The 27,764-nt window shown below is 41.8% G+C and overlaps 4 protein-coding genes across 9 annotated transcripts in view; 2 read left to right on the forward strand and 2 right to left on the reverse strand.

Annotated features, from left to right (window-relative positions):
- Positions 1-9,469, reverse strand: part of itsn1 (intersectin 1 (SH3 domain protein)) — a 64,636-nt gene extending 55,167 nt beyond the window's left edge. For all 5 annotated transcript variants that reach the window (XM_038979815.1, XM_038979818.1, XM_038979817.1 and 2 more), the window contains exon 1: positions 9,325-9,469. The gene's annotated coding sequence lies outside the window, so the exon portion shown is untranslated. The remainder of the gene's footprint in view (positions 1-9,324) is intronic.
- A 213-nt stretch (positions 9,470-9,682) lies between these two features.
- Positions 9,683-14,224, forward strand: LOC120033628 (quinone oxidoreductase-like protein 1). 2 transcript variants are annotated; one of them, XM_038980060.1, is made up of 13 exons: positions 9,683-9,917; positions 10,002-10,060; positions 10,187-10,264; positions 10,576-10,648; positions 10,764-10,808; positions 11,012-11,080; positions 11,236-11,369; positions 11,541-11,652; positions 12,148-12,246; positions 12,503-12,615; positions 13,001-13,106; positions 13,293-13,338; positions 13,950-14,224. In XM_038980060.1, exons 1-13 carry the CDS (start codon positions 9,830-9,832, stop codon positions 14,047-14,049), a joined length of 1,122 nt encoding a protein of 373 aa, XP_038835988.1. In that variant the 5' UTR covers positions 9,683-9,829; the 3' UTR covers positions 14,050-14,224. The 2 variants fall into 2 exon arrangements, with proteins under 2 accessions (XP_038835988.1, XP_038835989.1); XM_038980061.1 differs by having other exon boundaries at positions 9,683-10,060.
- Positions 14,225-14,775: 551 nt separating this feature from the next.
- On the reverse strand, positions 14,776-22,653 carry setd4 (SET domain containing 4). The gene is made up of 10 exons (XM_038979716.1): positions 21,958-22,653; positions 21,773-21,868; positions 21,623-21,660; positions 21,453-21,541; positions 20,644-21,073; positions 19,507-19,681; positions 19,147-19,231; positions 18,966-19,046; positions 17,560-17,683; positions 14,776-16,858 (listed from the first exon to the last, which is right to left on the reverse strand). Exons 1-10 carry the CDS (start codon positions 22,142-22,144, stop codon positions 16,709-16,711), a joined length of 1,455 nt encoding a protein of 484 aa, XP_038835644.1. The 5' UTR covers positions 22,145-22,653; the 3' UTR covers positions 14,776-16,708.
- A 56-nt stretch (positions 22,654-22,709) lies between these two features.
- On the forward strand, positions 22,710-24,871 carry cbr1 (carbonyl reductase 1). Its single transcript, XM_038979717.1, has 4 exons — positions 22,710-22,833; positions 23,214-23,495; positions 23,599-23,706; positions 24,017-24,871. The coding sequence occupies exons 2-4, from the start codon at positions 23,216-23,218 to the stop codon at positions 24,451-24,453; spliced, it is 825 nt and encodes a 274-aa protein (XP_038835645.1). The 5' UTR covers positions 22,710-22,833; positions 23,214-23,215; the 3' UTR covers positions 24,454-24,871.
- Positions 24,872-27,764: the final 2,893 nt, after the last annotated feature.

The raw sequence follows: 27,764 nt of genomic DNA on the forward strand, positions 1-27,764 counted from the left end.
GCACTGACTCTCTTGCACAGGCTCCATGTACACTCACTGGACTGACCACATACACGACACTGGAAACAAACACACACATTGACTCCACACACATACAGTGGCAAGAAGAAGTATGTGAACCCTTTGGAAATACCTGGATTTCTGCATAAATTGGTCATAAAATTTGATCTGATCTTCATCTAGGACGGAACAATAGACAAACACAGTCTGCTTAAACTAATAACGCACAAACAATTATACATTTTCAAGTCTTTATTGAACACACAGTGTAAACATTCACAGTGCAGGGTGGGAAAAGTATGTGAACCCTTGGATTTAATAACTGGTTGACCCTCCTTTGGCAGCAATAACCTCAACCAAAGGTTTTCTGTAGTTGCGGATCAGACCGGTACAACGGTCAGGAGGAATTTTGGACCATTCATTTTTACCAAACCGTTTCAGTTCAGCAATATTCTTGGGATGTCTGGTGTGAACTGCTCTCTTGAGGTCATGCCACAGCATCTCAAATGGAGTTGAGGTCAGGACTCTGACTGGGCCATTCCAGAAAGGGTATTTTCTTCTGTTGAAGCCATTCTGTTGACTTACTTCTGTGTTTTAGGTCGTTGTCCTATTTTATCACTCAACTTCTGTTGAGCTTCAATTGGCGAACAGATAGCCTTACATTCTCCTGCAAAATGTCTTGATAAACTTGGGAATTAATTTTGCCGCCAATGATAACAAGCTGTCCAGGCCCTGAGGCAGCAAAGCAGCCCAAACCATGATGCTCCCTCCACCATACTTTACAGTTGGGATGGTTTTGATGTTGGGGGGCTGTGTCTTTTTTTCCTCCACACATAGTATTGTGTGTTCCTTCCAAACAACTCAACTGTAGTTTCATCTGTCCATATAATATTTTGCCAGTAGGCTGTGGAACATCAAGTTATACTTTTGCAAACTTCAGACGTGCAGCAATGTTTTTTTTGGACAGCGGTGACTTCTTCCGTGGCGTCTTCCCATGAACACTATTCTTGTTTTACCTATCGTAGATTCGTCAACAGAGATGTTAGCATGTTCCAGAGATTTCTGTAAGTCTTTAGCTGACACTCTAGGATTCTTCTTAACCTCACTGAGCATTCTGCGCTGTGCTCTTGCAGTCATCTTTGCAGGACGGCCACTCCTAGGGAGAGTAGCAACAGTGCTGAACTTTCTCCATTTATAGACAATTTGTCTTACTGTGGACTGACATCAAGGCTTTTAGAGATACTTCTGTAACCATTTCCAGCTTTATGCAAGTCAACAATTCTTATACGTAGGTCTTCTGAGATCTCTTTAGTTCGAGGCATGGTTCACATCAGGCAATGCTTCTTGTGAATAGCAAACTCAAATTTTGTGAGTGTTTCTATAGTTTCTTGTCTCATTGATTGGACTCCAGGTCAGCTGACTCCTGACACCAATTAGCTGTAGAGAAGTCATTAGCCTAGGGATTCACATACTTTTCCCAACATACACTATGCATTTTTAAATGATGTATTCAATATAGACAAGAAAAATACAATCATTTGTGTGTTATTAGTTTAAGCACACTATGTCTATTGTTGTGACTTAGATGAAGATCAGATCAAATTTGATGACCGGAGCGCCATGGTTCACATACTTTTTCTTGCCTTTCGCTGCTGCTACTCACTGTTTATTATCACTTTACCTCTACCTACATGTACATATTACGTCAATTACCCCGTACCCCTGCACATTGACTCGGTATCCCTTTTATATAGCCTCGTGATTATTATTTGAACTGTTTTACAATTTTTCCTTTAGTTTATTTAGGACATGTTTCAAACTTTTTCTTTACTCTGCATTGTTGGTTAAGGGCTCGTAAGTAAGCATTTCACTCTAAGGTCTACACTTGTTGTATTCGGTGCATGTGACAAATCAAATCTGATATGGCCTAAATATTAGGGCCGAGACCCTACCAGTAACGCGATCCTCATTAGTATCATGGCAAGGAAACAAAACAAACTGGATTTACCTTATTTAGAAAAACAGCCCTAATGTTGGAAGGAAACATTATTATGTTGACATTCAGAGTCACGTTTAGTTATTTTCCAAGCTACAGCACACAATATTTTACATACAGCAGGTTTTTAAATGACCAAATAGGTGGCCTGCTTCGTGTTTTCATTTTTGCCACAGAAAAAACATTGTGAGTCACAACCCTACTAGTTAAGGTGAACAGCATCAAGTGGGGCTGACTAATGGAACAGGAGTGGTTTTTCTGGATCAAGAAGGGCCTTAGGTGGTGGGCGTGGCAGGGGACGTGGCAATGCCAAATTGTAGTGATGAAGGGAGTTTAACACCTTTTATTGAACTGCTACTGAACTAAAGAAATATGGTAAATGATGTATGTATAAATTGCAAGACAGTCTCACTGTGTTTTTGATACTCACATGGATGACAATACTAAAGATATATGGTGGACAATAATACGCATTGTGAACAATAAGATTTGGAAGACAAAATGTATTATGACTATAAAACAACTTTTTGTCCACTTAAACATTATTTTTAAATGAATCAAACGGGAAAAAAAAATATTTGAATTGCTGGACTCCAAAAAACTAGTTGACCTACAAAAACTTCCATGGACACTATTAAATATGTAAATCATGTAGCCTAATAATGAACCCATTTATTTATGTGAAAACAGATTTGCAATCATATCTATTATGTTTATAAAATAAGAAAAAAATACTTTCATAAAGATGATTTTACACGCAAAAAGGTTATGGGCGCTGTCGGCACGGTTGAATTTGAGAAAACGATAGAGAACCCCCATCTTTTATTTTATTTAGCAATTTTAGCATTTAATACAATTTCTTGCAGTTCAATTAATTTTTTCATGGAGCCAGGATACAATTTTGCAGTTTTAACATACATTTCCTGCAATTCTACACATTTAGCCATGGACCGGAGAGAAAATGTTGCCGTTTCTAAAGATAATTTCCTGCAATTGTATGCATTATGCTATGGCTAATGCTGTGTTCTTGTGCTTAAACTTAACCGGGGCCTCCCACTCCTCTTTCTATTCTGGTTAGAGCCAGTTTGCACTGTTCTGTGAAGGGAGTAGTACACCGCGTTGTACGCAATCTTCAGTTTCTTGGCAATTTCTCGCATGGAATAGCCTTCAGCCTTCTCAGAACAAGAATAGACTGACGAGTTTCAGAAGAAAGTTATTTGTTTCTGGCCATTTTGAGCCTGTAATCAAACCCACAAATGCTGATGCTCCAGACACTCAACTAGTCTTATGAAGGACAGTTTTATTGCTTCTTTAAATCAGAACAACAGTTTTCATCTGTGCTAACATAATTGCAAAAGGGTTTTCTAATGATCAATTAGCCTTTTAAAATGATAAACTTGGACTAGCTAACACAACGTGCCATTGGAACACAGGAGTGAGTGATGGTTGCTGATAATGGGCCTATGTAGATATTCCATATTTTATTTTTTTTAAATCTGCCGTTTCCAGCTACAATAGTCATTTACAACATTAACAATGGCTACACTGTACTTCTGATCAATTTGATGTTATTTTAAATGGACCAAAAAAAAATTGTTTTTCTTTCAAAAACAAGGACATTTCTAAGTGATCCCAAACTTTTGAACGGTAGTATGTATGTGTATGTATGTATATATATATTTTTTTTATAATATAATTTCACAACCTTTATATGTGCTTTTAGTCATTTAAATTTACACAAAGTGTTTTTCCATCCTAAATTTTTTCTGGGATTTTTACAGTTTGGACTTAAACATCCAAGGGTTACATCAGAAGAATCCCTGCACAGGTGGGGAGGTTATTTAATTAATCAAGTGACTTATATAGGTGTCCTTGAGCTGCTCAGTAGAATACTAATAGTGGCAAAAAAAGCATTGTGAAAAATCCAAACAAAAAAAGTGTAGGAGAAAAAGCAATCAAAACAGACATACAAAGTGATCCATGTCGCACAGACACAGGCCCATCTGGATCAACTGAAGAAAGGATAAAAAGAGGTGTCACTACTCCTAGAGCTGGTCGCCTGGCCAAACTGAGCAATCCGCGGAGAAGGGCCTTGGTCGGGGAGGGGAGGGGACCAATAACCCGATGGTCACGCTGACAGAGCTCCAGAGTTCCTCTGTGGAGATGGGAGAACCTTCCAGAAGGACAACCATCTCTGCAGAAATCTACCAATCAGGCCTTAATGGTAGAGTGGCCAACGGAAGACACTCCTCAGTAGAAGGCACGACAGCCCGCTTGGAGTTTGCCAAAAAGCACCTAAAGGACTCTCAGACCATGAGAAACAAGATTCTCTGGTCTGATGAAAACAAGATTGAATGCTTTGGCCTGAATGCCAAGCGTCTCGTCTGGAGGAAACCTGGCACCATCCCTACGGTGAAGAATAGTGGTGGCAGCATCATGCTGTGGAGAGGTTTTTCAGTGGCAGGGACTGGGAGACCAGTCAGGCTCGAGGGAAAGCTGAACGGAGAAAAGTACAGAGAGATCCTTGATGAAAACCTGGTCCAGTGTTCAGGACCACAGACTGGGGGCAAAGGTTAATCTTCCAACAGGACAATGACCCTAAGCACACAGCCAAGACAATGAAGGATTGGCTTTGGGACACGTCTCTGAATGTCCTTGAGTGGCCCAGCCAGAGCCCGGACTTGAACCCCATCAAACATCTCTGGAGAGACCTGAAAATAGCTGTGCAGCAACACTCGGCATCCAACACTGACAGAGCTTGAAAGGATCTGCAGAAAAGAATGGGAGAAACTCCCCAAATACAAGTGTTCCAAGCTTGTAGCGTCATACCCAAGGAGAGTAGAGGCTGTAATTGCTGCTAAAGGTGCTTCAACAAAGTACTGAGTAAATGGTCTGAATACTTATGTAAATGTGATGTTTCAGTAAAAAGAATATACATAAATTAGAAAACATTTCTAAAAAACGTTTTTTGCTTCGTCAGTATGGGGTATTGTGTGTAGATTGATGGGGGGAGGACGATTTAATACATTTTAGAATAAGGCTGTAACGTAACAAAATGTGGAAAAAGTCAAGGGGTCTGAATACTTTCGGAATGCAATGTACAACCAAATTGAGAACTGTGCAACACACACAGTTCTTTCCACCATCCCCAAGAGAGGTCCAAACTGCATGCAGATAGTATAGAGGGAATCCTACTCCAAACTGCAGCACCAACATCAGAATTATCGCTCATCAAACCAACATGACCTTGGATATAAGGGAGTTGGTGTTTAAAAAAAACAGACGACTATCTAACTTATCAGATGGCTTGTCAATCTCGGGCCCACAGATCCTGCAGTGAATGCTGTGCAACCGATTGGTAGTCTGGTGACCAAAGGGCAGCACTGGTTCACTGGTCAATGATCAAAAGGTTGAGGTGGGGAACGGGGCACTGGGGTAGCGACAGCGTCTATGGTGCACGCCAAGACAAGGGCATTGCCTGCATCTTTGAAACATATCTGGCTGTAACCTACATCATGTTGCTTTGGCAGTATAATTAAATGTGCTGAAAATGGACTGCAGTTGACTGTGTGGACTGCTGGTGGGTAGATTTAATGTGACACTTTCCTGTTGAGGACCTGAAACACCATGCTCCAGCCAATGTCAAGGCAAGGTTGCCCTGTAGCTGAGCAACCCAGGGGCGATAGATAGGAGCGCTGCAGTATCAACAACTGTGAAGCCAAAACTCTCTCACATACATGCATGCACGCACACACACACACACACACACACACACACACACACACACATATGCTCACACACACACACACACACAAGCCTGTTGCCTATCAGTCAGCCCATAAGCCCCGATGCGGATCAACATAGTCAAAGGTTAATGTAAAATCGCAGAAAATATTAGGAGGTTTGGTGGGCCGTTTTCCCTGCACTAGTCGGCATCGGAGGCAATTCAGTTAACTTGATAAGTCTGTAATTCCCTCTGCAATAAGCACACCATGTTCAGCCCTTAGAGGAAAATTCCCAGATCCTACATCAGCACAGCCCCAGTTCAAAAGCCAAGTCAATACTATATGCATTGAAAATCTACCTACCGTCAAGAAGATTGCATTTCCTACCAGCCAGCGCAATTTTCTGCATTTTCTTGCCATGACTATGGTAGGGCTGGGCGATACGTCCAAATTATAATTTCAGGTTATTTTTTTTTATATGACAGTATTTTATGTTTTTGAAATTTGCTTTGAGTAGTATGTGATCCTAGGGTGGCAACACATATATTCAAAGTGATTTCAATGGGTTTCTCCATTCTGATTGTTTAATACTGTTCAATTAAACCAAAAAAGAATTTCCTTCATTTTAATCAATTCCTGCATTTCCTGCCTTCATTTGAGATAATTTCCACACTGCCACGTAGGGCTGCACAATATGGGGGGGAAAAATCTAGACCTTATTTTTAACCAAATGTTGCAATTTGACTTGTGATTTACATCAAAACAGTTGGAATCATGGAAATAGAATGTTTATTCAAATTGTATATTTAGAATATAACAGTGGAGGCTGCTGAGGGGAGGATGACTCATAATAATGGCTGCAATGGAGTAAATGGAATGGTAATAAACATGTGTTTGATATGACAACGAATGAAAATGTCAGGGAGGAGTTATTGTGACAGGGTAGGAACCAAAGTGTTGGTCAGTGTTTCCTAGGAGACCCTATAATTTTTGGAAATATTAAATGTTTCTTCATGTTGACAACATATTCATGCTTTGCCTATTCCTCTTTGATTTAAAAGATACTGTTGCACAAACAACACGCTGATTTAGGCCTACACCATCACTGGTATCAGGCTGTATAGCTAGCAACGTTTTCTTTGACTCAGTACATTTAATAGCTAGCTAGCCAGTTAACTAGTGATTAGCATTAGAGGCTAACACAATTTAGCTAAAACATGCCAAGGAAAAACAGACTAGCTGTTTGCAGATGTAAGAAAAACAAACTAATAATGTAATTATAGAACGCTTGTAGATATATATTAAGAAGCAAAGTGAACACAACATCGTTGTCATCAACATTGTTGCATGTGCTGCATTGACCTTGCAGACTGAACGCAAGTGTCTCGTGGTAAAGCAACAACAAATGCGCTCCTTGAGTGACGGGTTGGGACTAGGTCTGTGTGGAAAGCGGCATGGAGAGAGTGGAGAGGGATGACTCAAGGAGCGGTGTAAACTATAAAAATGGATGTTACACAAGGCATATCACATTTAACAAACATTCAAATACTGTTATAGAAGGTAAAGTAAAAACCCATAATGGTCCATGCATCAATAATGGTATATACCGCCCAGTCGTATTCTATGGTATTGAATAAAGCTGATAAAGAAAAATACAAAGCCCCATTTGAGAGGGAGATGCAAGTCCAGCAAAGCAGAGTTCCAACCAGCCTTTGCTGTTAAGACATGGTAAGACAAAGCAGAAAACCAAATAGCTGAATTAGCACACTAACACTAATCATTGGCACCAGAGCAGTATAGTGGGTCTCCTACAAGTCAAACAAAACTCAGCAGGCTATAGCACTGGAAAGTGAAACTACGGTGGCAAAAGGATTCTATGCTGTGACCAAAATCATATTACAAAATCAAAGCATGTCACTTCCTTCATGCTCCTCAAATTGAGATAATTTGGGGTAGGGTGTCACTTCCAACAACAAAGTTCAATGCACATTAATCATTTATATGATCTTTCTTGACAGCCAAGCTGGCATGGCTTCTAGACAGTGGGGCTAGGTTTAGGTTGGCCCACAGGGTGTGTGTGAGGCAATGCCAAACATGGCTGTTAAAAATCATGCCCTCTATCTTTCTCTGCCGGTCTCGCTCTGATAAACACACACGCAAATGCACGCGTAGTGGCATGGCGAGATGTCAGACAGAAATATCCTAGAGTAGACATGTTTGTGAGGGATATTCATTTCATTAGCTAAACAAAAGAACCAAAATAATCCAACCTGTGCAAGACTAATGATGTCAGGGCAAGGGCACAGCACAGTTCTTGTTAGATATGGCCAGGTCCAGAGCCTTCTTTTCTATTGCAAAGACAAAGCTATGGCCATGTCATTCCTATTGAAGCTAAGCATAATATGTAAATTCTTAAGAGCCCACATCACAAAATAAAGCATACCTAGCTAGCAAGCTAACTGGCAGCTAACTGTCAATGCAGCTTCGTTAGCTAGCTCGTCAGTCTGCTAGCCGGTTGGCTTATATGATTGGTTGTTAGCTAGTCTGAAAATTCAGGCTGTAATACATCATTAATTGGTATATACAGCCAGACACATGTTTGTGAAAAATCTTGTAAAATGTTCCTTACAAACCAGAATGTTGCATAAAATGACATTGAAACTTATTCTACCGGTTGTCTGTGCAGTTTGTCCTTCAGCTGCTTGAAATTTGAGGGAAATATCCACAGGAAAGAATTGTTTATTATTTACCCAACTTTTTAGCAGTAGGTAGGTATATGGTTCAGTTAGTCACCTAGGTAAAATTAGTTTATATTCGATATTCAGTTCTCTCTCATCAATAGCTATGGAGCCAAGCATGCCATGGCAACGAACATGGTATATTCTGAATCAGGGGAAGATGCAACAAAACTCACAAAAAAAGCTGTGGATTGTTCTCTATCCTCCCCTGATATACAATTTCCATTGTCATGGCATGCTTGGGTCAATATCTATTGACGAGAGAACCGAATATCAAATATAAAACTACCTTTACCTCGGTGACGAACCCAACCATATAATAATATATGTAGTTACCTACCTGCTCTCTAAACAGTCGGGTAAACAATACTTTCCTGTGGATATTTTGTCTCAAATAAAGAGCAGCTGAAGGGAAGGACAAACCACACAGGCAACCGGTAGAATAAGTTCAAATATACAACATTGTTTTGTAAGGAACATTTACACGATTTTGCACACAAATGTTTCAGCCCGTATATAATTTACCAATTCATTGTGCATAACAGTCTTATTAATCTGACTGGTTGCTAACTGACGTTAATGCACATACTAATTGCCTTGCTTAACATCACATTCAACACAAATTAACTTGGTTAGCTAGTTGGCAAGGTAAGGAACCTTGGAAACATCATCCACTAAAATTCATACAATGGCATCTGACTGGTCAGCTAGCTAATAACACGAAATGGGTTGATAAGTGCAGTGCAGCGATTTCCTACCGACCGTCTTGTCTGCCCCCTACCAGCTACTGTTACCAGCTAGCGCGAGCCAGGCTAGCCAGAAATTCTTCCAAATTTGTACTGATTGATTACCATATTTTTCTTACCTCGTCATTCGTTTTCCATTCTTAAATAATTGATAAGCTAAGGTACTGTGTGTTACTTATAAGATCAAATCGAATGGTCGATTTAGCGAGATATTTTCCCTTTAATTCCAAATTCCCTTCCACCATGGACCCGCCGTAAGGCTAAGCAAATTGGGAAATGGGGTACTACCGCGAGATGTTGAGTTTTCTGAGTATCGGCAGTATCTGGCCAATCAGCGAACGATATAATATGATCGACGTAAAATTGTACTAATCACAAATAGCACAAATGTGATGGAAGTGCCCTATTGGACTATAATCGCTGATTGACAATGAATTTTGTGAATGCGATAAATCAAAAGACCAATGGCCAGTTTAAGTCAACCTCGTGGTATCAACATTTTTGGGCGTACAGAGGAACTAAAGGAAAACATACAAATATTTGTTGATGCATGTAGTTAGCTAACTTTCTGCCCATTTTCTTTTAACCGAAGACCGTTAACTAATATCATATGTCCAAAATGACATGTATTTGTTTTGTAAGATATCTGCATACTCATTGACATGGTTTAACAAGAATTTTGGCAGTACAAGTTTCTACTTTCAATGCACAGGTAAACAAACAGCATTGCTAGCTAACGTTAGTTGCTCTTATTGCGCGTGAATTTCACCTGCTGACAGTTTTTCCACCATGAAAGGGCTTTACTGTAAACTGGGTGAAACTGCTGCAGAGGCGAAATTTGTCATCCAGGAAACGGTGAGTGTCCAGCATAATAATGTAGCTGTCACTTTAGTCTAGCATGCCAACAATTTTATCAGGAAGGCTCATAACGCTAGTTTTCTGTCTGACAAACTCACTGATTGTCTTTTCAACATGTCGCAGAATGTACCCAGTGCCCTCGGTAGCAACCAGGTCAAAGTGCAAGTGAAGGCATGTGCCCTTAGTCCACTGGATATAAAAGTAAGTGTAAATGTGTGTTCTACTCATTGTCAATGTTGACTATATAGACCTAGCAATAGCCCTACTGTCTCAGTCATAATGGACAAGACTTACTGTTGTCACTTTAAATATGCTGCTGAAAATAAGTATCAGCCCCTGTATTTTGTTTTATATATATATATATATATATATATATATATATTTTTTTTTTTAGACCAAAGTATGTGTGTTGCTTTTGGTCAGTGTTGCTATAGGATAGGCCTGCCTTACATGACCACACAGCATGTATGGCTGTATGGGATACATTTCCTTACCCTCTCTCCTCTGGTTAGCTCCACGAGGATCTAAAGTTCCAAAGGGACCTGGTGCCAGTAGGGAGGGAGATTGTTGGGATCGTCCTCCAAGGTAAACAGAATATTCACTAATTGACCTTGTTTATCACTTTGATGTTAATTACACAATGAACTATACTTTTGGAGCAAAGCTTTAATCTTTTGCAATGTTTTTGTTCTGTTTTCAGTTGGGCCTAAGGTGACCTTTTTCCAACCTGATGATGAAGTTGTAGGTAAATGTTACAGGTGGGATCTGAACCTGCTACATAAGGATAAATCATAGAGCTTCAAAACATCCCCTTATTTTGATGATTTTGACATTGTCAACGGCAATGTTCCTGATAACCTATTGAAAGACCCTTCCCTTTTTATAATTTTTGGATATGACCATTGTGTATTTATCTAGACTTTGCTTTTCCCTTCTTCCACATGACAGGAATTCTGCCCTTGGATACAGCAATGTCTGGTTTGTGCTATGCTGTTGTCATCAACGAGCATCATCTTGGTATGTTGCACACATCCAAAAGTTACGCAAGAGTACATCTATAGCATCTACTAGTATTTGTTGGTACAAATTAACAAAGTAATTACGGGATTTGTTGGTACAAATTAAGTCATTGTTTCTTCTGCAATAATGAGTGACTTGTGTTCGCTCACCAGTGCAGAAGCCAGAGAAGTTGAGCTGGGTGGAGGCGGCAGGGGCCATTCGGGATGGACTGCGGGCCTATACAGCCCTCCATACCCTAGCCCGTATGGCATCCGGGCACACTCTGCTGGTGCTGGACGGAGCCAGTGTAGGTATTTCCCCATAGTGGCCCCTCATCTGAGCATTCAATGGCACGGTATAAATCCATAGTTGGACATCACAAGAAGATGTCAGCAAAGAATCTTAATAGTAGCACACCATTTCTCTTTAAGAGAACAAGACTACTAACTGCAATTTTGGCTGTGTTTATACCTTTCAGCCCTTTGGAGTTCTGGCCATCCAGCTGGCCCACTACCATGGGGTTAAAGTACTGGCATCAGCCCTGTCCTCCGAAGACCAGAAGTTCCTGGAGCAGCTTCGGCCCAGCATCGGTGAGAACAGGGAGGGGGCCAACGTGTGTGTGTGTGTGTGTAACTAGAGTAGCGGTGTCACAGTAGAGAAGGTGTTGGAAGTTGATGATTGTAAATTATTGCAACCGGGTAATAACGGATGCGAAGAGACAGCGTTATTATCCGTTATCTAAACCACTCTCATCATGAAAAATACAGTAGTAAAGTTCTGACAGCAACACACAGGGCCGGTTTCTCAGACACAGGTTAAGCTTAGTCCCGGACTGAAAAGCATGCTAGATGGAAATTCACTGGGAAACTGGCCCGTAGTATTTAATCCTAGTCTATGCTCTCTGTTTCCTCTGTCACTTTTCCACTCAAATCACGCATTCTAGGAGTGCGAGAGTCACTTGTAGGTAAGTCTTGTGTGTGTCCTCTTGGAGGGCAATGGAAATGGAGTACCAAAAATGCTTATTTATTGTTGGTACACTGTTTGGTGTGTAGCCTTCATAAGGGGTTTCCCTGTCCTGTGTCTAGCCAGGGTGATAGGTGTGTGGGATTCCAAGGTAGACCTGGTCGATTCTTGTTTGGAAGAGACGGGCGGTCTAGGGGTGGACATTGTCATGGACTCTGGAGGTAAGAAGCCAATGTAGGGCCAAAGGTGGTTGTTTGTTATCCATTATGCTAGCTAGCTTTGTCTAACATGAATCGTAATGCTGTGAGTGTGTGTGCTTCTGTGATTTTGTATCTTAACACAAAACAGTAAAGGTTTGTAAACAGGAATAGAAGGAAAATGGATTCACTGTTGTGCCCTGTTGTTTTTATACCATTGACACAGGCTTAAGAGGTGTCCTTCAAAGTTATTGTGGTGATGTGTGTGTGTTCCCTCCAGTGAGATTGCACGAGGAGGAGCCAGAGGCCAGGTGTCTTCTGCCTTACAAGCATGACATCATCACCCTGCTCGGGGTTGGAGGTCACTGGGTTACAACTGAGCAAAACCTGCAGGTAGATGGCAGTCAAGTATTCTATCCATCCAACCATTCGTGTTGGATTAGAGCAGCCATTTGGCAGTTCAGTTCCACTAATCATCATATAAGATTTATTCATCACTACTTGTCACACTCATACATTGCCATGGGTGATTGAAATATTGTTTGTGTTTGTTACAGCTTATTGTGTGCTTTCTGAGAAGTTAATTATACTGCAAAAAACAGACCATGAACGCTGCCAATGTCATGTTGGGAGTAGTGAAGAGATCTGGGTTAGATGGTGTTTCCTGTAATAATGTGTTTATCTGTCTTCCCATTGACCTTCAAGTGGATTTGCTCAAGTTTGTACACAACGTCTTTGTTTGGGGTTTAATCTGAGCTAATTCTCTTCTGTTTTTCAGCTGGACCCTCCAGATAGCCGCAGCCTCTTCCTGAAGGCCGCCTCCCTGTCTTTCCTCAACGAGGAGGTGTGGGGGGCTTCCAGTGCCCGCCAGGGGAGGTACCTCCGTATCCTTTAGCTTACCCCAGCCCCTCTGGGTCAGCCTCTGGAGGGGGCAGGAATTTTAAAATCTCCTAACTATAATTCATTGAGATGAAACAAACAGATTGAAATTAAAATCTGATATAAGCGGTTGAGCATGGATAATAGAATTGCCAATATGTTACATGTTAACCTTACATGCTCCTTTTCAGACATCATGAAGGATATAGTGGAGAAGCTTTCCACTGGGACCTTAAGGTACAGAACTGCAATAATGAGTGTGTATGTGCAGTGCAAGTGTGAATAAGCTAGGGCCTCCCGAGTGGCGCAGCGGTCTAAGGCACTGCATCGCAGAGCTAGAGGTGTCACTACAGACCCGGGTTCGAACCCAGGCTGTTTTGCAGCCGGCCGCGACCGGGAGACCCATGAGGCGGCGCAGAATTGGCCCTGCGTCGTCCGGGTTAGGGGCGGGTTTGACCGGCCTGGATGTCCTTGTCCCATCGTGCTCTAGCGCCTCCTTGTGGCAGGCTGGGTGCATGCACGCTGACTTCGGTCACCAGTTGTATGGTGTTTCCTCCAACACGTTGATGCGACTGGCTTCCAGGTTAAGCAAGCAGTGTTTCAAGAAGCAGTGCGGCTTGTCAGGGTCGTGTGTCGGAGGACACATGGCTCTCGACCTTCGTCCGTACGGGAGTTGCAGCAATGGGACAAGACTGTACCTACCAATTGGATATCACGAGATGGGTGAAAAGTAAAAAAATATATATGTTTGAATAAGCATGGTTATACTGTACATTTGTTCTTGGTATGTTGATGAGTTTGTGTTTATCCTGGTGGACAGTGCTCACTTTGCCCTCTGTCTTATGCAGGCCCCAGCTAGAGGACCCGGTGCCTTTGTATGATGCCACAGTTTCCATGGAGATGGTGCAAAAGAAACAAGTCCGGAAGAGGTTGGTTATTCAACTCTGAGGCGGACAGACACTCTGGTCCAGCATTCCCCTTGTCAAAGACAGGCTCCCAAATTCTGCCTCGTATTTGTGGCCAGCAGTGGTGGGAAAAGTACCCAATTGTCATACTTGAGTAATAGTATAGATACCTTAATAGAAAGTAAAAGTGAAAGTCACCCAGTAAAATACTACTTGAGTAAGTCTAAAAGTATTTGGTATTAAATGTACTTAATTATCAAAAGTAAATGTAATTGCTAAAATATACTTAAGTATCAAAAGTAAATTCCTTATATTAAGCAAAGCAGATGGCACCATTTTCTTGTTTCTAAAATGTAGATAGCCAGGGGCACACTCCAGCACTCAGACATTATTTTCAAAAGATGCATGTGTTTAGTGAGTCCGCCAGACCATAGGCAGCAGGGATGACCACGTGTTCTCTTGATAAGTGCGTGAATTTCACAATTTCTGTCCTGCTAAGCGTTCAAAATGTAACGAGTACTTTTGGTTGGCAGGGAAAATGTATGGAGTAATAAGTACCAATATTTTCTATAGGTATGTAGTGAAGTAAAAGTTACCCAAAAAACAACTTAAGTAGTACTTTATACCACTGGTTGCCAGTCATTCCAGTACAATGTAAATATGTGCTAAGAGTCCGTTTCTGAGTTGATCAAAACATATCAAATGAGATGGATATCTAATGATGTTTGCTCTGCTTAGTGTAATTACATTCAACACACTGAGGCTTGTCTTTTTATTAAAAACCTTTGTGGTTAACCCTCAAGCATTGTCATTTTTTACAGCCTCCAACAGAGCAACACATCAGTGGCGTTTAGTATGACACACCGTAGCAAATCATTTGCAACAGAAAACCAAACATCAGTAGAACCGAGAAGTTTTATTCCGTTTGGTGCCTTACTGAACATGACCCAGCTTGAATTCTACATAAACTGCAACTGCTTTTCGTTTGTCATTTGTGACCAGAGAAATTCTTGCTAAATTATTTAATCTAAGGTGGGGAAACAACAATGTCCTGTTTCTGGAGGCTTTCTGGGATTGGAGAAGTACCATTGTCCACCTGTACCGCTCTCTGAGGGCATATCAGAAGTGTTGAGGGACGGGTCACTTCCAAATAGTTTGTCCTCCCAGTCAACGCTCTGTTGTCAAGTGACCCTCACTGTGTTTGGCCAGAGTTAACAGGGCTGCATTCAGTACATAACGTAATAGAACGTTCAATTGAACAGAAACCGTGCTGTACTGAATGACCAATTGGGGAAAAAAACATGGCAGGGTTTGGTTGTGGGTACAAAATGCACAGCTGTCCTTTACAAATACGTCACTCATTGCTTCAACCCACACCCTGGCAAACCCACCGACCGGGGCAAACGTATTTCAAAGTCTGTTCAAGAACATACAAGAAGTTTGGGGAAAATGTGTCATTCAGTACAAACCGTTCCGCAATGTAGCAAACGTTAACATACCCCTGATGTCTGAGGTCGTTGACCTATCAATAGACAGGTTTCCATTGACCCAGGTTTATTCAACAAAAGCAATGTAGCAAAAAAAATCATTGCGGCGGGTAATGGAAATGGCAGATGAGAGACATTTTCTAAAGATGGACCAAAAAATGTATATTTCGAACTTTCTTTGTTGCGACAAATTGACAGTAACTGTTTTTTGGATAAGATTGCTGAATACTTTTAGGGTACGTGGGCACGTGATGTCATCATCCACTCTACATTAAATATTAAATGCCTACTGCTTACAAATAACAATTTTCCAACTATAAAAATAGCACAAGGATTGTCCTGACTTAAGAATACTACCCCTTGCTTTTCTGGTTGGCTGAATGCAAGTTTCACCTTCCAATTATTTCAGTGCAAGTTTCAACATGGCACAGACTAGCCTAGGCAGCCGATAGTGCCTGCCCATGGGCGCTAGAGCCTAGGCTATACGTTGGCACATGAGAATTATTACAATATGGCAAATATTAGTCAATTGTTGCCAGGGGCACAACTTTCACTTCACTGGGGACATGTCTCCCCCCCCCCCCCCCCACCACATTCTGAAATTGCATTTTTATAATTGGAATGTAATACAAAATGAGGCAACGGTGTGCTTTAGGACCATGCCGATGCCTCTGAGCGGTCAGGTAGGCTGTTTATCCAATTGGATAAAAAAAAATTATGTCCCCAACACTTCTAAAACCAAAGTTGTGCCCCTGATTATTGCATTCTATCCATGCTGGCTTTTGCGGGCTACCTGAGACATTAAACAGATAGGTGGGAGGGCATACAGGTTGTGGTACATTTATTAGTGCGCAGTTTGCCTAAATGGGTAATGGAAACACTTGAACCACATTTTTATTCTACATTAGGTTTCTGCTATTATTTTTGTTGTAAATTGTTTTTTTAGGTGGGATGTTATTACGTCCAGCGGTTTTTAATCGACAAAATAGTTCAATGGAAATGCACCCTAGCAGGCAATTGTCGCATCTATTTTCTATGCAATCGTTCAAAATGTTGACCAAAAAAATAAATCACTGGACAAGTTAATGGAAACATAGCTAGTGACCGTGCCCTTTTGCTGAGCCAATTCATTGCACTGATAATGAAACAGACATGGTTGTCTCCTCATAGAAGCATAGCCAGTGATAGATAAATAAAGTGACTGGTTCTGGAACGTCATACTAAGTTGTGCATGCTGTTCTGTCTGCTTGGCAACAATTGTTTCTGGTTAAGACCCAAAATTCCTTGCTCCTCTCGTCGTAGACATTCCACCACAGCTAGCTGCTCCTTGAGAGACGCGTCTGCCCTCTCTGTTAGTTGGGATATCTGGAAAAACAGAGGATAAAGCCTCAACACAATTTCAAAACAAACTCGTTGTCAGATCCTAGAATCAGCACATCAGCTAAATCCTAAATAAGCTTGCGCCACTCTACGTCTGTAGGTGCAAATGTGGTGTTAAAGTGGCCAATGGAGAATAACTGAAGCCAATTCAACTTGAATGTTATGGATATAGCCATGGGTATCAAGTGCAACTCACAACCACGGTACCTTGTCTACATGATTTTCTTAGCTTTTCTGCTTCGCTCTTTGTGCTTTTGTGTCTGTTCTCCGCATTTCTTTCCTGCTCTCGATTTGTCTGTATTCATTTGTGTCCTTCTCTGCTCCTGAATTCTGTTTGTCTCTCTGACCTTCCTATATCTCACCTCTGTTGGTCTTCTTCATGAGTTTTTGTCCTTTCTCTAGTCTTGTATCATTTCAGACTATCTATTCTTCATCCTACCTCTGAGGCTTCAAGTGATCGGCACTATACATACTGCCTTTTTGTTAAGGGGGACAGAGTTTCCAACTATTCTTCCTATTATATATGGACCTCAAGTTCTTGGTAATCCGGTCACCCTGAGGACCATTTTACCTGCCATTAGAGACTGACAACTCTTGCCTTATGTCACGACATGTTTTGTGAGCGTCTATGGGTTGGCTTTTTTCTATTTTGGATTTAAATGTCAGGTCTCTTTTTCCTACGGTACCTTGTCCAGAGCTCTAGTGTTGTCAACCATCAGGTAGTGACAAAGCCTAAGGGCTGCATCGACACTCCACTCCTCTCTGTCCTGGCTCACCACCGCCCCCAAGAGGACACTCTTCCAAAAAGGGCTGAAAGACACATTCACACTTCAAAATCATTCCAAATTTAAGCAATCTTGATCTGCGATTGGTACACACATTTTGGGACTTTTATATTTAAATACACTACATGATCAAATTAGTGGATTTCAGCCACACCCGTTGCTGACAAGTGTATACAATTTAGCACACAGCCATACAATCACCATAGACAAACATTGGCAGTAGAATGGCCCATATTGAAGAGCTCAGTGACTTTCAACGTGGTACTTGTCATAGGATGCCACCTTTCCAACAAGTCAATTTGTCAAATTTCTGCCCTGTTAAAGCTGCCCCGGTAACTAAGTGCTGTTATTGTGAAGCTCACTGTAATTGGATTCTGGACAGTGGAAACAAGTTGTCTGGAGTGATGAATCACACTTCACCATCTGGCAGTCCGGTAGACGAATCTGGGTTTGGCAGATGCCAGGAGAACGCTACCTGCCTGAATTCATAGTGCCAACTGGGGCTGTTTTTCATGGTTCGGGCTAGGCCCCTTAATTCCAGTAAAGGGAAATCTTAACAATGACCTTCTAGACGATTCTGTGCTTTCAACTTTGTGTCAACAGTTTTTGGAGAAGGCCCTTTTCTGTTTCAGCATGACAATGCCCCCGTGCACAAAGCGAGGTGCATACAGAAATGGTTTGTCGAGATCGGTGTGGAAGAACTTGACTGGCCTGCACAGAGCACAGAACTCAACCCCATCGAACATCTTTGGGATGATTAAGAACGCTAACTGCGAGCCAGGCCTAATCGCCCAACATCAGTGCCCGACCTCACTAATGCTCGTGGCTGAATGGAAGCCAGTCCCCGCAGCAATGTTCCAACATCGAGTGGAAAGCCTTCCCAGAAGAATAGAAGCTGTTGTAGCAGCAAAGGGGGGGACCGACTCCATATTGATGCCCATGATTTTGGAATGAGATGTTCGACGAGCAGGTGTCCACATGCTGTGTATACCCATTGATTCTAGAATAATATAATTTATAAATGCCTCATGAGCTTAATTCAACGGTTGTAACCAATCAGAACTAAATATAAGCTTGTTTTCTTCACTGTTTCAAAACAATGTAATTGTAAAACACTATAGCCTCAAAACATGGTCAGTTCTTGGATCCTATTTGTTATATTTCTCCAGCCCCACCCCTTAGCCGTTTACCTAAGCAGTGGTGGGGGCGTGACCGCTTTGTTATTTTTGAACTGCAGATTGCCCCTCTAAGAATGTTTTGCAGCTGCTGTTGATTGTGTTATAAAACGGAAAGATTATATTTCTTACTATTGTTCTGTCTTAAGTGACAGCAGCCTGAGGGCGGTCATCAGTCTCCAGGAGGGCCCATCCAAACTAAGGGTCAAGTTTCTGTTTTAGAGAGAGAGAGAGAGAGCAAGTGAACTCATGGTACTGTAAATACTGGCATCTGTACGAGACAGCAGTAAGTTGTGATGCTGATAACACTTACGCTAAAAAGTCATTTTTCTTCAGGAAGATTAGCTTCTGTGCCAGCTGATTTATGTCTGTTATACAGATGCACTGTTGAAGGATAACTGGAAAACACATGAATAACCAAAAAAAACAAGTCAATTGGCTCTATTGGTTGGAAATTGGGATAGGGACAGCGTAATAAAGGCATACTAAATATTACAGCAAACATAAGGCCAAACTAACTTGAGGTGCGAGCTCTAACTTTTGCGTACATCATGCATTGATGTCAATGGCGTGCAGAACTCAAGTTAGGATTGAGACCATGAACATATAATCGTTGCTGAAAACAACTGGTCCGTGTACCGTTTTATCCCACTAATAAGCTAGCCTTCCTTACCTTGGTCCACATACACCACACTGTGAGGGTTTCCAGGAGCAACAAACCCATACTCTAACAGGAGACGTTGGTTGTCATGGGGACCGTAGCAGATAAAAGCCTGCTGGAATCTCTTGCAGCCTTGGACGCTACGGATCTCATAGCACCTGCTCACATGGCTGAAGCTCGCCTTTACCTGAGGACATAGTACATTTTGATACTTCACTCTGATACCTTCAACTTGAACTGTCACCAGACAGAGATGTCAATATATATACACATATGTTTGAATATGCAGGCCATGGAAGAACTGGGACATTTTCAGCTTCCAGCAATTGTGTACAGATCCTTGCGACGTCATAGGGTCGTGCATTATCATGCTGAAACATGAGGTGATGGCGGAGGATGAATGGCAAGACAATGGGCCTCAGGATCTCGTCACGGTATCTCTGTGCATTCAAATTGCCATCAATAAAATGCAATTGTGTTTGTTGTCCCTAGCTTATGCTTGCCCATATCATAACCCCACCGAGGGGCACTCTGTTCACAACGTTGACATCAGCAAACCGGTCACCCACACGACGCCATACACGTGGTTTGCGATTGTGAGGCCGGTTGGACGTACTACCAAATTCTCTAAAACGCCGTTAGAGGCTGCTAAATGAACATTCAAAGCTCTGGTGGACATTCCTGCAGTCAGCATGCCAATGGCACACTCCCTCAAAACTTGAGACATCTTTGGCATTGTGTTGTGTGACAAAACTCCACATTTTAGTGGCCTTTTATTGTCCCCAGCACAAGGTGAACCTGTGTAATGATCATGCTGTTTAATCAGCTTCTTGATATGCCACACCTGTCAGGTGGATGGATTATCTTGGCAAAGGAGAAATGCTCACTAGCAGGGCATGTAAACAAATTTGTGCACAAAATCTGAGAGCAATAAAGCTTTGTGCATTTGTAAAATTTTGGGGATCTTATTTCAGCTCATGAAACATGGGACCAACACTTTACATGTTGTGTTTATATTTTTGTTGGAATCTAAACTGAATATTGTTCCATTTCACTGCTGTTTCACTTCAGTGAACGGAGCAGAATTCAGTTTGGATTCCAGGTTAGTAATGACTAAGTTGTGTGTTCCTACATTGTAGGTGCACTCACCTGTATGGCTGGGCAGTGGTTGAGCAGGTCCAGGTAGGGGGCTAAGGCATACACATTTCTCTCCTTGGACATGTAGGGGCTGTGTTGGTGCTCCATGTACACAGTGCGCGTGTTCACACTGCACCATGCCCAGCGCAGTGCATCATACGTGAACACACTCTCTACGGGCTGACTGAAGAGAGGCTGGAGGGAGCTGAAGAAGTCCAACGAAGAGGAGTGCAGCTCCTGAACTATGGCTCTCTGCTCCAGGGCCTTCCCACTCAGACTCCCCGGCAGCAGGTTGATGACCTCATCTGAGAAGTAAGCAGGGCACGTGTATTTTTTGGGCAGAACGTCGATGTAGGGCTTCCATTCTGCACGTTGGCCAAAATGTCTCTCAGAGATGAGGAAAGCACAGAGAGCTAAGAGAGGAGACACAGGCGGTTTCCATCTAGGAGAGGATTTAATGAAACATATCAACAAACCAGAAATATACATTTGTATCTATTTTTTTTAACCAGATAGTTTTGTATTTGAACCGGACTTGAACATCAAGTTCTCAGCAGAGAACATTTTAAATGGAAACCGTTAACTCTAAAAACTCTGCAACGTGACGTAAAAGCTGTCGAGTTCCGTTTAGTTCTGAAATGGAAGCTGTAGGTAATTATTTTGAAGCAGGGTAGCAAAGATAAATTCCTATTTACTACAAGAGCAGCTTTTATGTCAAGTTGCAGAGCATTGAGTAAACGGTTTCCACTGCAAAAATGTTTCTACTGTGTGCGACTAATGAATACACCCTTGGTGTGTGTGATGCTGTTTGTATGCGTTACCTTTCTATGTATTCACCAATGTAGCTCCTTAGAACAGTAGAGGTAGTTAAAAGGCATTTTTCAGGTAAGGAGATCACCAAATCGTCAGCCTAAAGTCAATCAAAACAAGAGTTTGAAGGCGTGCTGGAACCAAATTTGTATTTTAAGTAAAAGACAGGTATTCTCATAACCTTGATAGGCTGTAAGGTCATCAGTCCACGTCCTGTGTCTGTAAAGAAAAAGACAAAGCTGCTGGTTAGAAATGTATGAAGAATAGAAGACAACTCTTTATCCAAATTTATAACGTTTTGGCATCCATCTTGGCTCTGAAGGATTTCTACCTGAGAAGTGTGCAGGTACTAGAAGCTTGGAGCTGAAGCCTCTCTGCTGCAGCCATCTTCTTAGAGCCACAAATTGTGGTTCATGAGATAGTGTCACTGGAGAGGTAACAAATAGCACCACAAGGTAAGGCTAAGAAACATGAACCCAATTTGAGAATTATGAGGTTGACAGTAATGATTTGCACCTGACTGAACAGTTGTTTCTCTGCACTCCCGTTGCCTCTTCTTTCTCGCCCTTCTCCCATGTTGCTTCCTCGTCATGATGATGGGCTTTGATGGGAAATCATATCCATAGACATTCGTATTAACTGGCAAACTCCGTGTTCTAATGTTGATAATAATCCCACTCATGCCTCCATAACTCACTGTCATGGTTATGTTGTTTAACTGTAAACATGTAGTTTTGATTTTCGTGGCTAGCTAATGCTGTTGCTAAACCCGTTTTGACATTAGTAATATGTAACGTTAGTATATCATATGGCCAAGAAATAAACGACTGGCTAACTAACGTAACTACTTTTGGGTTTATCCAACTGTTTGACCAAGCAAGCAGCATGTGGTTGCGGTCATGGCTAGAGGGGATACCGTTTGTCAAATTTACGTCAAGGTGATTCTCCCCCCCCCCCCCCCTTTTTTGTGCATTTTAGCTAACCGTTTTCCTAACCTTAACCTAGTTGTCCTAACCTGCTACGTTAATTATCCTAACCTGCAGCGGTAAATTCTAACCTGCTACGAGAAATCAATTCTGATACAAACTGTATCCCATCTAGTCAAACCCAGTGGCGTCACAAGTATCTCTCAGTAGGCTCTCTATTCGTCTATTGAATTATGTTAAAAGATAATTATCATATCATAGACAGATTATAATTGTGTAAAAATTGATTTTGTAATTCAGCGCATGCTCACCCAGATCTACATTTTAGTTTGTTATTCCGGTTCTGCGCAGTAGGCTGTTATTGTTACGGAAGCAAGCAAGTAGCCTAAAGCGTGTCAACCTCAGTGGTTTGAAGCCAGTTCTGTGACAGTACTATACGACACGTCAAGAGTACCCCCACTGTAAAGTAAGTACATCAAAACTGCTGTACCATCGACTAACTTAACTGCTTCTGTTTTAGAGTAGTCACTTCAATTTAGCACACAACTAACTAACGTTAGCAAATTAGAACATATCGCTAGTTTGAGCAGCAAAGCGCTCTAGGGTTGTCAGTCATAAACCCTGTCAGAAAATGGTTCTCTGCCTGGAGTGTATTCATTAGTCGGATTCCGTTGCAAAATGTTTTGGCATGGAAACCGTGTATCTACTCCAAACGAAAAACGTTTTGCAACGCAAACGAGAGTTTCTATTGGACAAATACAGGTCCTCATAACGTTTTTAAACGGAATCTGGCTAATGAATACACCTCTGGTATAATCTAATTCTCTCGTAAACTTTGCATTTCAGGTATGCCAAAAGTTGCACTGGTGACTGGTTCCAATAAGGGGATTGGATTTGCAATTGTGCGGTCGCTTTGCAAGCAATTCAATGGTGATGTTTTCCTCAGTGGCCGGGATGCTGGCCGTGGAACAGCGGCTGTGGAGAGCCTGAATTCTGAAGGGCTGAAACCCCTCTTCCAACAGCTTGACATCAACGACCCAGAAAGTGTGCGCGCGGCCCGAGATTTCTTCAATGAGAAATATGGTGGCCTTGATGTGCTCGTTAACAATGCTGGGATTGCCTTTAAAAGTATGGAAATAAGTTGATAAAATGTAATAGCTACTATGATTGGCCATAATGATGCTATATGATACCCCTTTGATCTGAGAGAAGACTGATGTTTATTTTACAGATGCTGATACTACACCCTTTGGAACCCAAGCTGAGGTGACTCTCAAAACTAACTTCTTTGCCACAAGAGACATGTGCAATGAGTTTCTCCCCATCATCAAACCAGGAGGTAATACTGTTAGAACAAGCCAACTGACAGCTAGAACACTGATGCATAGCAATGGATTGTAGAGCCTATCCCCTGGAACAGAGGGACCTTTTATGACCACACATCATTGTGTTTTATCACTTTCAGAACAATGATGTTCTGTGACCATACACATTCTAGGACCCTGTGTTTTTCCTGTGCCACAGAACCTCACAACCACATTACCCGCCCTCTCTCATACTCATGGGGTTATTTTGCTGTGTCAATTGACAGTAGATACCGTAACTGTTTATTTTACTAACAACACAGTTGTTTGTGTCTCTGTCCTCAGGGAGGGTGGTGAATGTGTCTAGTGTTATGAGCTCCATCGCCCTGAACCGCTGCAGCCCTGAACTCCAGGCCCGGTTCCGCAGCAATGACATCACAGAGGAGGAGCTGGTGGGGCTGATGGAGAGGTTTGTCCAGGAGGCCCAGGCAGGGGCGCACTCCCAGGGGGGCTGGCCCGACACAGCCTACGGGGTGTCCAAAACAGGCCTCACCGTGCTCTCCAGGATCCACGCCTGCAAGCTGAGGCATGAGAGACCAGCTGACCAGATCCTTCTGAATGCGTGCTGCCCGGGCTGGGTGAGGACCGATATGGCTGGGCCCAACGCCACCAAGTCACCTGACGAGGGCGCCATCACCCCCGTTTACCTGGCCCTGCTTCCTGCGGGGGCTGGGGAGCCGCAGGGACAGTTTGTGATGGACAAGAAGGTCCAACCGTGGTGAGGATTAGGTTATCGAGTAATGTGTGTATTCTGGAGGGGTTTAGAGTCTGGCTGTTCTCTGTGGGAATGGGGGTTAAATGCACTGTATACATTGGAAAGGACAACATCACAGGAAAATGCAGGAATGTTGATTTTTGGTACACAACAATGTGTACACCCAGGTGTATTTTTTTGTTGTTTATCCAATCTCACTCTAATAGTGTTTTTCAGGTCAATGGAATTAACCATGTTTTTAGCACCTACGTATGATATTGTATTTATTCAACATTTTACTAACAGAACTTATTTTCACACAATCAGATGGGGCTCTGTTTAGCAAAAAAGTAGTTTTGCATGTTATTTTGGCATTAATGTGTCACATATCAGTTTGCAAACAATGTAATTTCATAAAAATCATTTAGTTAATAAAGCTGCATACAAACTTGGTCTCTTTTGCTTTCTTTAGTAAGGCAGCTCCAAGATGCAGGTGTTTCAGCTTAGCTCAGTGCTTTCTGTGGTGTTAGGGCAGCCAGCGGAAAAAGTAGGGGTTGGTAATGTTCTCTAGTTGCACTGGCTCAGTGTTCTGTCACTCATGGGGACCCTACGTCACCGCAAACTCTGCGGGTAGAACTCGAAAATTCAAGGCCTTTGGGTGGTGTCATAGTTACATTAGAAGTGCCCATCCAAGAAGGCTCAAGGTCATTGGCCATAGATAAAATGATGTCAAATCACTTATCTACAGTAGCTTTGATGTCAACAACATACTTCCAAAATCTTCGCAAGCTAGGAGTTATCATGAATCAAGTCGACAATCTACTGGCAAATCCTAGTCATATGAAGAGAAATAATGAAGAGCAATTATAGATAAAACGTATCAGTGCTCATTGGACAAACATTACAGAAGTTGGAAATCGCAAATTCAACAATGAGTTTGGAAGGAATCGGTGGCTAACTGCAAGCATTGCAAAGCAATCACTAGCCTGCCATTCAGTGGAGTGGGTGTGTGGTCCAAGTCTGAGTTTAAGGGTCTCTTATTGGACATACTGTCAATCCAGCATGACTTCTGGCACACTCAAAACAACTGGAAACTCGGAACTCTTGACTTCAGTGAGCTCAAGACAACTGGGAACTCGGAATAAAATGAGCTCAGAATGGGCAAATAAGTTTTGAATGGTCATCCAACTCGGAACTGCAAGTCGGGAACTCAGGCCTCTTTCTAAAGCTCCGACCTGAAGATCACTGATGAATCTACATCATGATTCGACCTTTTCCGAGTTCCCAGTTGTCTTGAAAGCACCATAAATCCAGAGAATGTAAGACTTTGATGACAAAGTTTGATGACAAAATATGCCCACAAAGGGCCGCCGCACCACCTTCCTGTTCAAGTGAGCACAACACAACAAGGTGAGTCCAAAAATGTCTTGTATGCTGCTGCACAAATGATGTAATATGCCAGGGACATATATATATATATATACTGTAGCTAAGAAAGTAATACTAAGTGTATGTTGTGTAGTAAGCTGTTAGTAGCCAATGTGCCTCACCCTAATAATTTTGTGCCTCTTCCCTTCATAATTTTACCTACTGTCTGACTTGGTGGTGCATATGTAGTATATAGCCTGTTTAAGAGAAATGTCATGGGATATTGTAAGAGCTTTCATTGTCTGCTTATATGTCCCCTTTTATTTATCCTACGGTTCTGACTTGGTGTACAGGGAGAATACTTTAAGAATGGCCCATGTTCCGAATTCTGTCGCTGTACATTTCAAAAGTGCTGAACAAATAGTTATTGACTACGTCCATCCTAGCTCGCTCATTAATGTCTTAATCTAATTTACCCATATGCCACAGTTTGTACATCTTAATTGTCAGTAGACCACATTTGTTTAAGCAAGTCAGCCACATAAGCTATGCTTTTTTTAAAGGCAGTAAATAAGGCTGAATTAACTGTTTCGCTGTCAGACAAGGCTCTGCTGATAGGTGTAGCAGTAGTAAGGTGTTGGGACTCTTGTTGGCCCTAACAGTTTGTGGGCACTGCTTGTCACCGTTATTGTGATTAATATACTGTTTAGTGTTGTGGCTTTGCTGGCATGCATCCATTTTTCCCCCCCACCAAGATTTACATGCTAAAGTCGCCACTGCGCACAATGTATCATGCTTAGTTAGATGTGCTTATGTGTGGGGAAATACAGCACATTGTGTATGCATTGTGACTTTTAATCATGTATCTTTTTGATATTCAGTCGTCTTTCTTTTTATTGTGGACTATTAAAGGTGCAAAATGTAGAAATGTTCTCGTTGAAAAAAATTGTTAAGTGTACTGAATCATTGCTCCATCTTAACTGCTGTGAAATAACCCAAAATATCGTATTTTCAAAAATGTTGAAGCTGGTGTAAAACAACAAAGTAAAAAGACTAAAACAAAACAGAGGTAGGTCAGGATTTTACAACTCGATGTTAGATGGTTCCGCACCATTAAAGTAGTCTTTGGGCCAGGATAAACTGTAATCCAAGGTTTGTTTTTCTTTAAAACAGTGTCACGAAATGGCTCGAAGCCCGTAACAAAAAGGGAGACAACAGAAATATGGAATAACAAAAATATATTTAATAACTGAAGTAACCTATATACAGTGGTGTATGTAGCCAGTAGTGTAAGTGAGTGGTTGCGTGCATAGATATGTTGAAAGGTGCCCCAACCCAACAATGTGTCTGCATGGAGAGAGCCTCCTCAATGAATGGGGAAGAGGTGTATTTATCCCGGGACACACCCGGGCCCAGGTGTGTCCCATTTCGCTGACGACCCTCCTGGCTCCGCCCACCGACATCCTATTAAGGAAAACAAGAGCAAAGAGAGAATTCGGCAGACATTGTAGGAGGGTTGTCACAACAGCCATTACAAACTTCAGCTAACTTTAGCCAGTAGAAGTGGATGGGGCATCAGTGCCTTCTGAAAGTATTCATACTGCTTGACTTATTCCACATTTTGTTGTGTTACAGCCTGGATTCTAAATAGATTAAATATATGTATTTTCTCACCCTTCTACACACAATACCCCATAATGAAAAAGTTTCAGCAAATTTATTGAAAATTAAATACAGAAATACATACAGTTGAAGTTGGAAGTTTACATACACTTAGGTTGGAATCATTAAAACTTGTTTCTCAACCACTCCACAAATGTATTGTTAACAAACTATAGTTTTGGCAAGTCGGGTTAGGACATCTACTTTCTGCATGACACAGGTAATTTTTCCAACAATTGTTTACACACAGATTATTTCACTTATAATTCACTGTATCACAATTCCAGTGGGACAGAAGTTTACATACAC

This window comes from Salvelinus namaycush, chromosome 40 (genome assembly GCF_016432855.1).
Source record: "Salvelinus namaycush isolate Seneca chromosome 40, SaNama_1.0, whole genome shotgun sequence".
Taxonomy (NCBI): domain Eukaryota; kingdom Metazoa; phylum Chordata; class Actinopteri; order Salmoniformes; family Salmonidae; genus Salvelinus; species Salvelinus namaycush.

What these genes read in the sequence shown, in the direction of transcription:
- setd4 (XM_038979716.1), bottom strand. Translation starts at nt 22,144, where the DNA reads ATGACAGTGAGTTATGGAGGCATGAGTGGGATTATTATCAACATTAGA. An exon ending in AGAAACAACTGTTCAGTCAG is followed by an intron (nt 21,869 to 21,957) that starts GTGCAAATCATT and finishes TTACCTCTCCAG; the next exon opens with TGACACTATCTCATGAACCA. An exon ending in TGTGGTGTATGTGGACCAAG is followed by an intron (nt 19,232 to 19,506) that starts GTAAGGAAGGCT and finishes TGTGTTTTCCAG; the next exon opens with TTATCCTTCAACAGTGCATC.
- cbr1 (XM_038979717.1), top strand. Translation starts at nt 23,216, where the DNA reads ATGCCAAAAGTTGCACTGGTGACTGGTTCCAATAAGGGGATTGGATTT. An exon ending in TGCTGGGATTGCCTTTAAAA is followed by an intron (nt 23,496 to 23,598) that starts GTATGGAAATAA and finishes TTTATTTTACAG; the next exon opens with ATGCTGATACTACACCCTTT. An exon ending in CCCCATCATCAAACCAGGAG is followed by an intron (nt 23,707 to 24,016) that starts GTAATACTGTTA and finishes CTCTGTCCTCAG; the next exon opens with GGAGGGTGGTGAATGTGTCT.
- LOC120033628 (XM_038980060.1), top strand. Translation starts at nt 9,830, where the DNA reads ATGTATTTGTTTTGTAAGATATCTGCATACTCATTGACATGGTTTAAC. An exon ending in AATTTGTCATCCAGGAAACG is followed by an intron (nt 10,061 to 10,186) that starts GTGAGTGTCCAG and finishes AACATGTCGCAG; the next exon opens with AATGTACCCAGTGCCCTCGG. An exon ending in TGGTGCTGGACGGAGCCAGT is followed by an intron (nt 11,370 to 11,540) that starts GTAGGTATTTCC and finishes TATACCTTTCAG; the next exon opens with CCCTTTGGAGTTCTGGCCAT.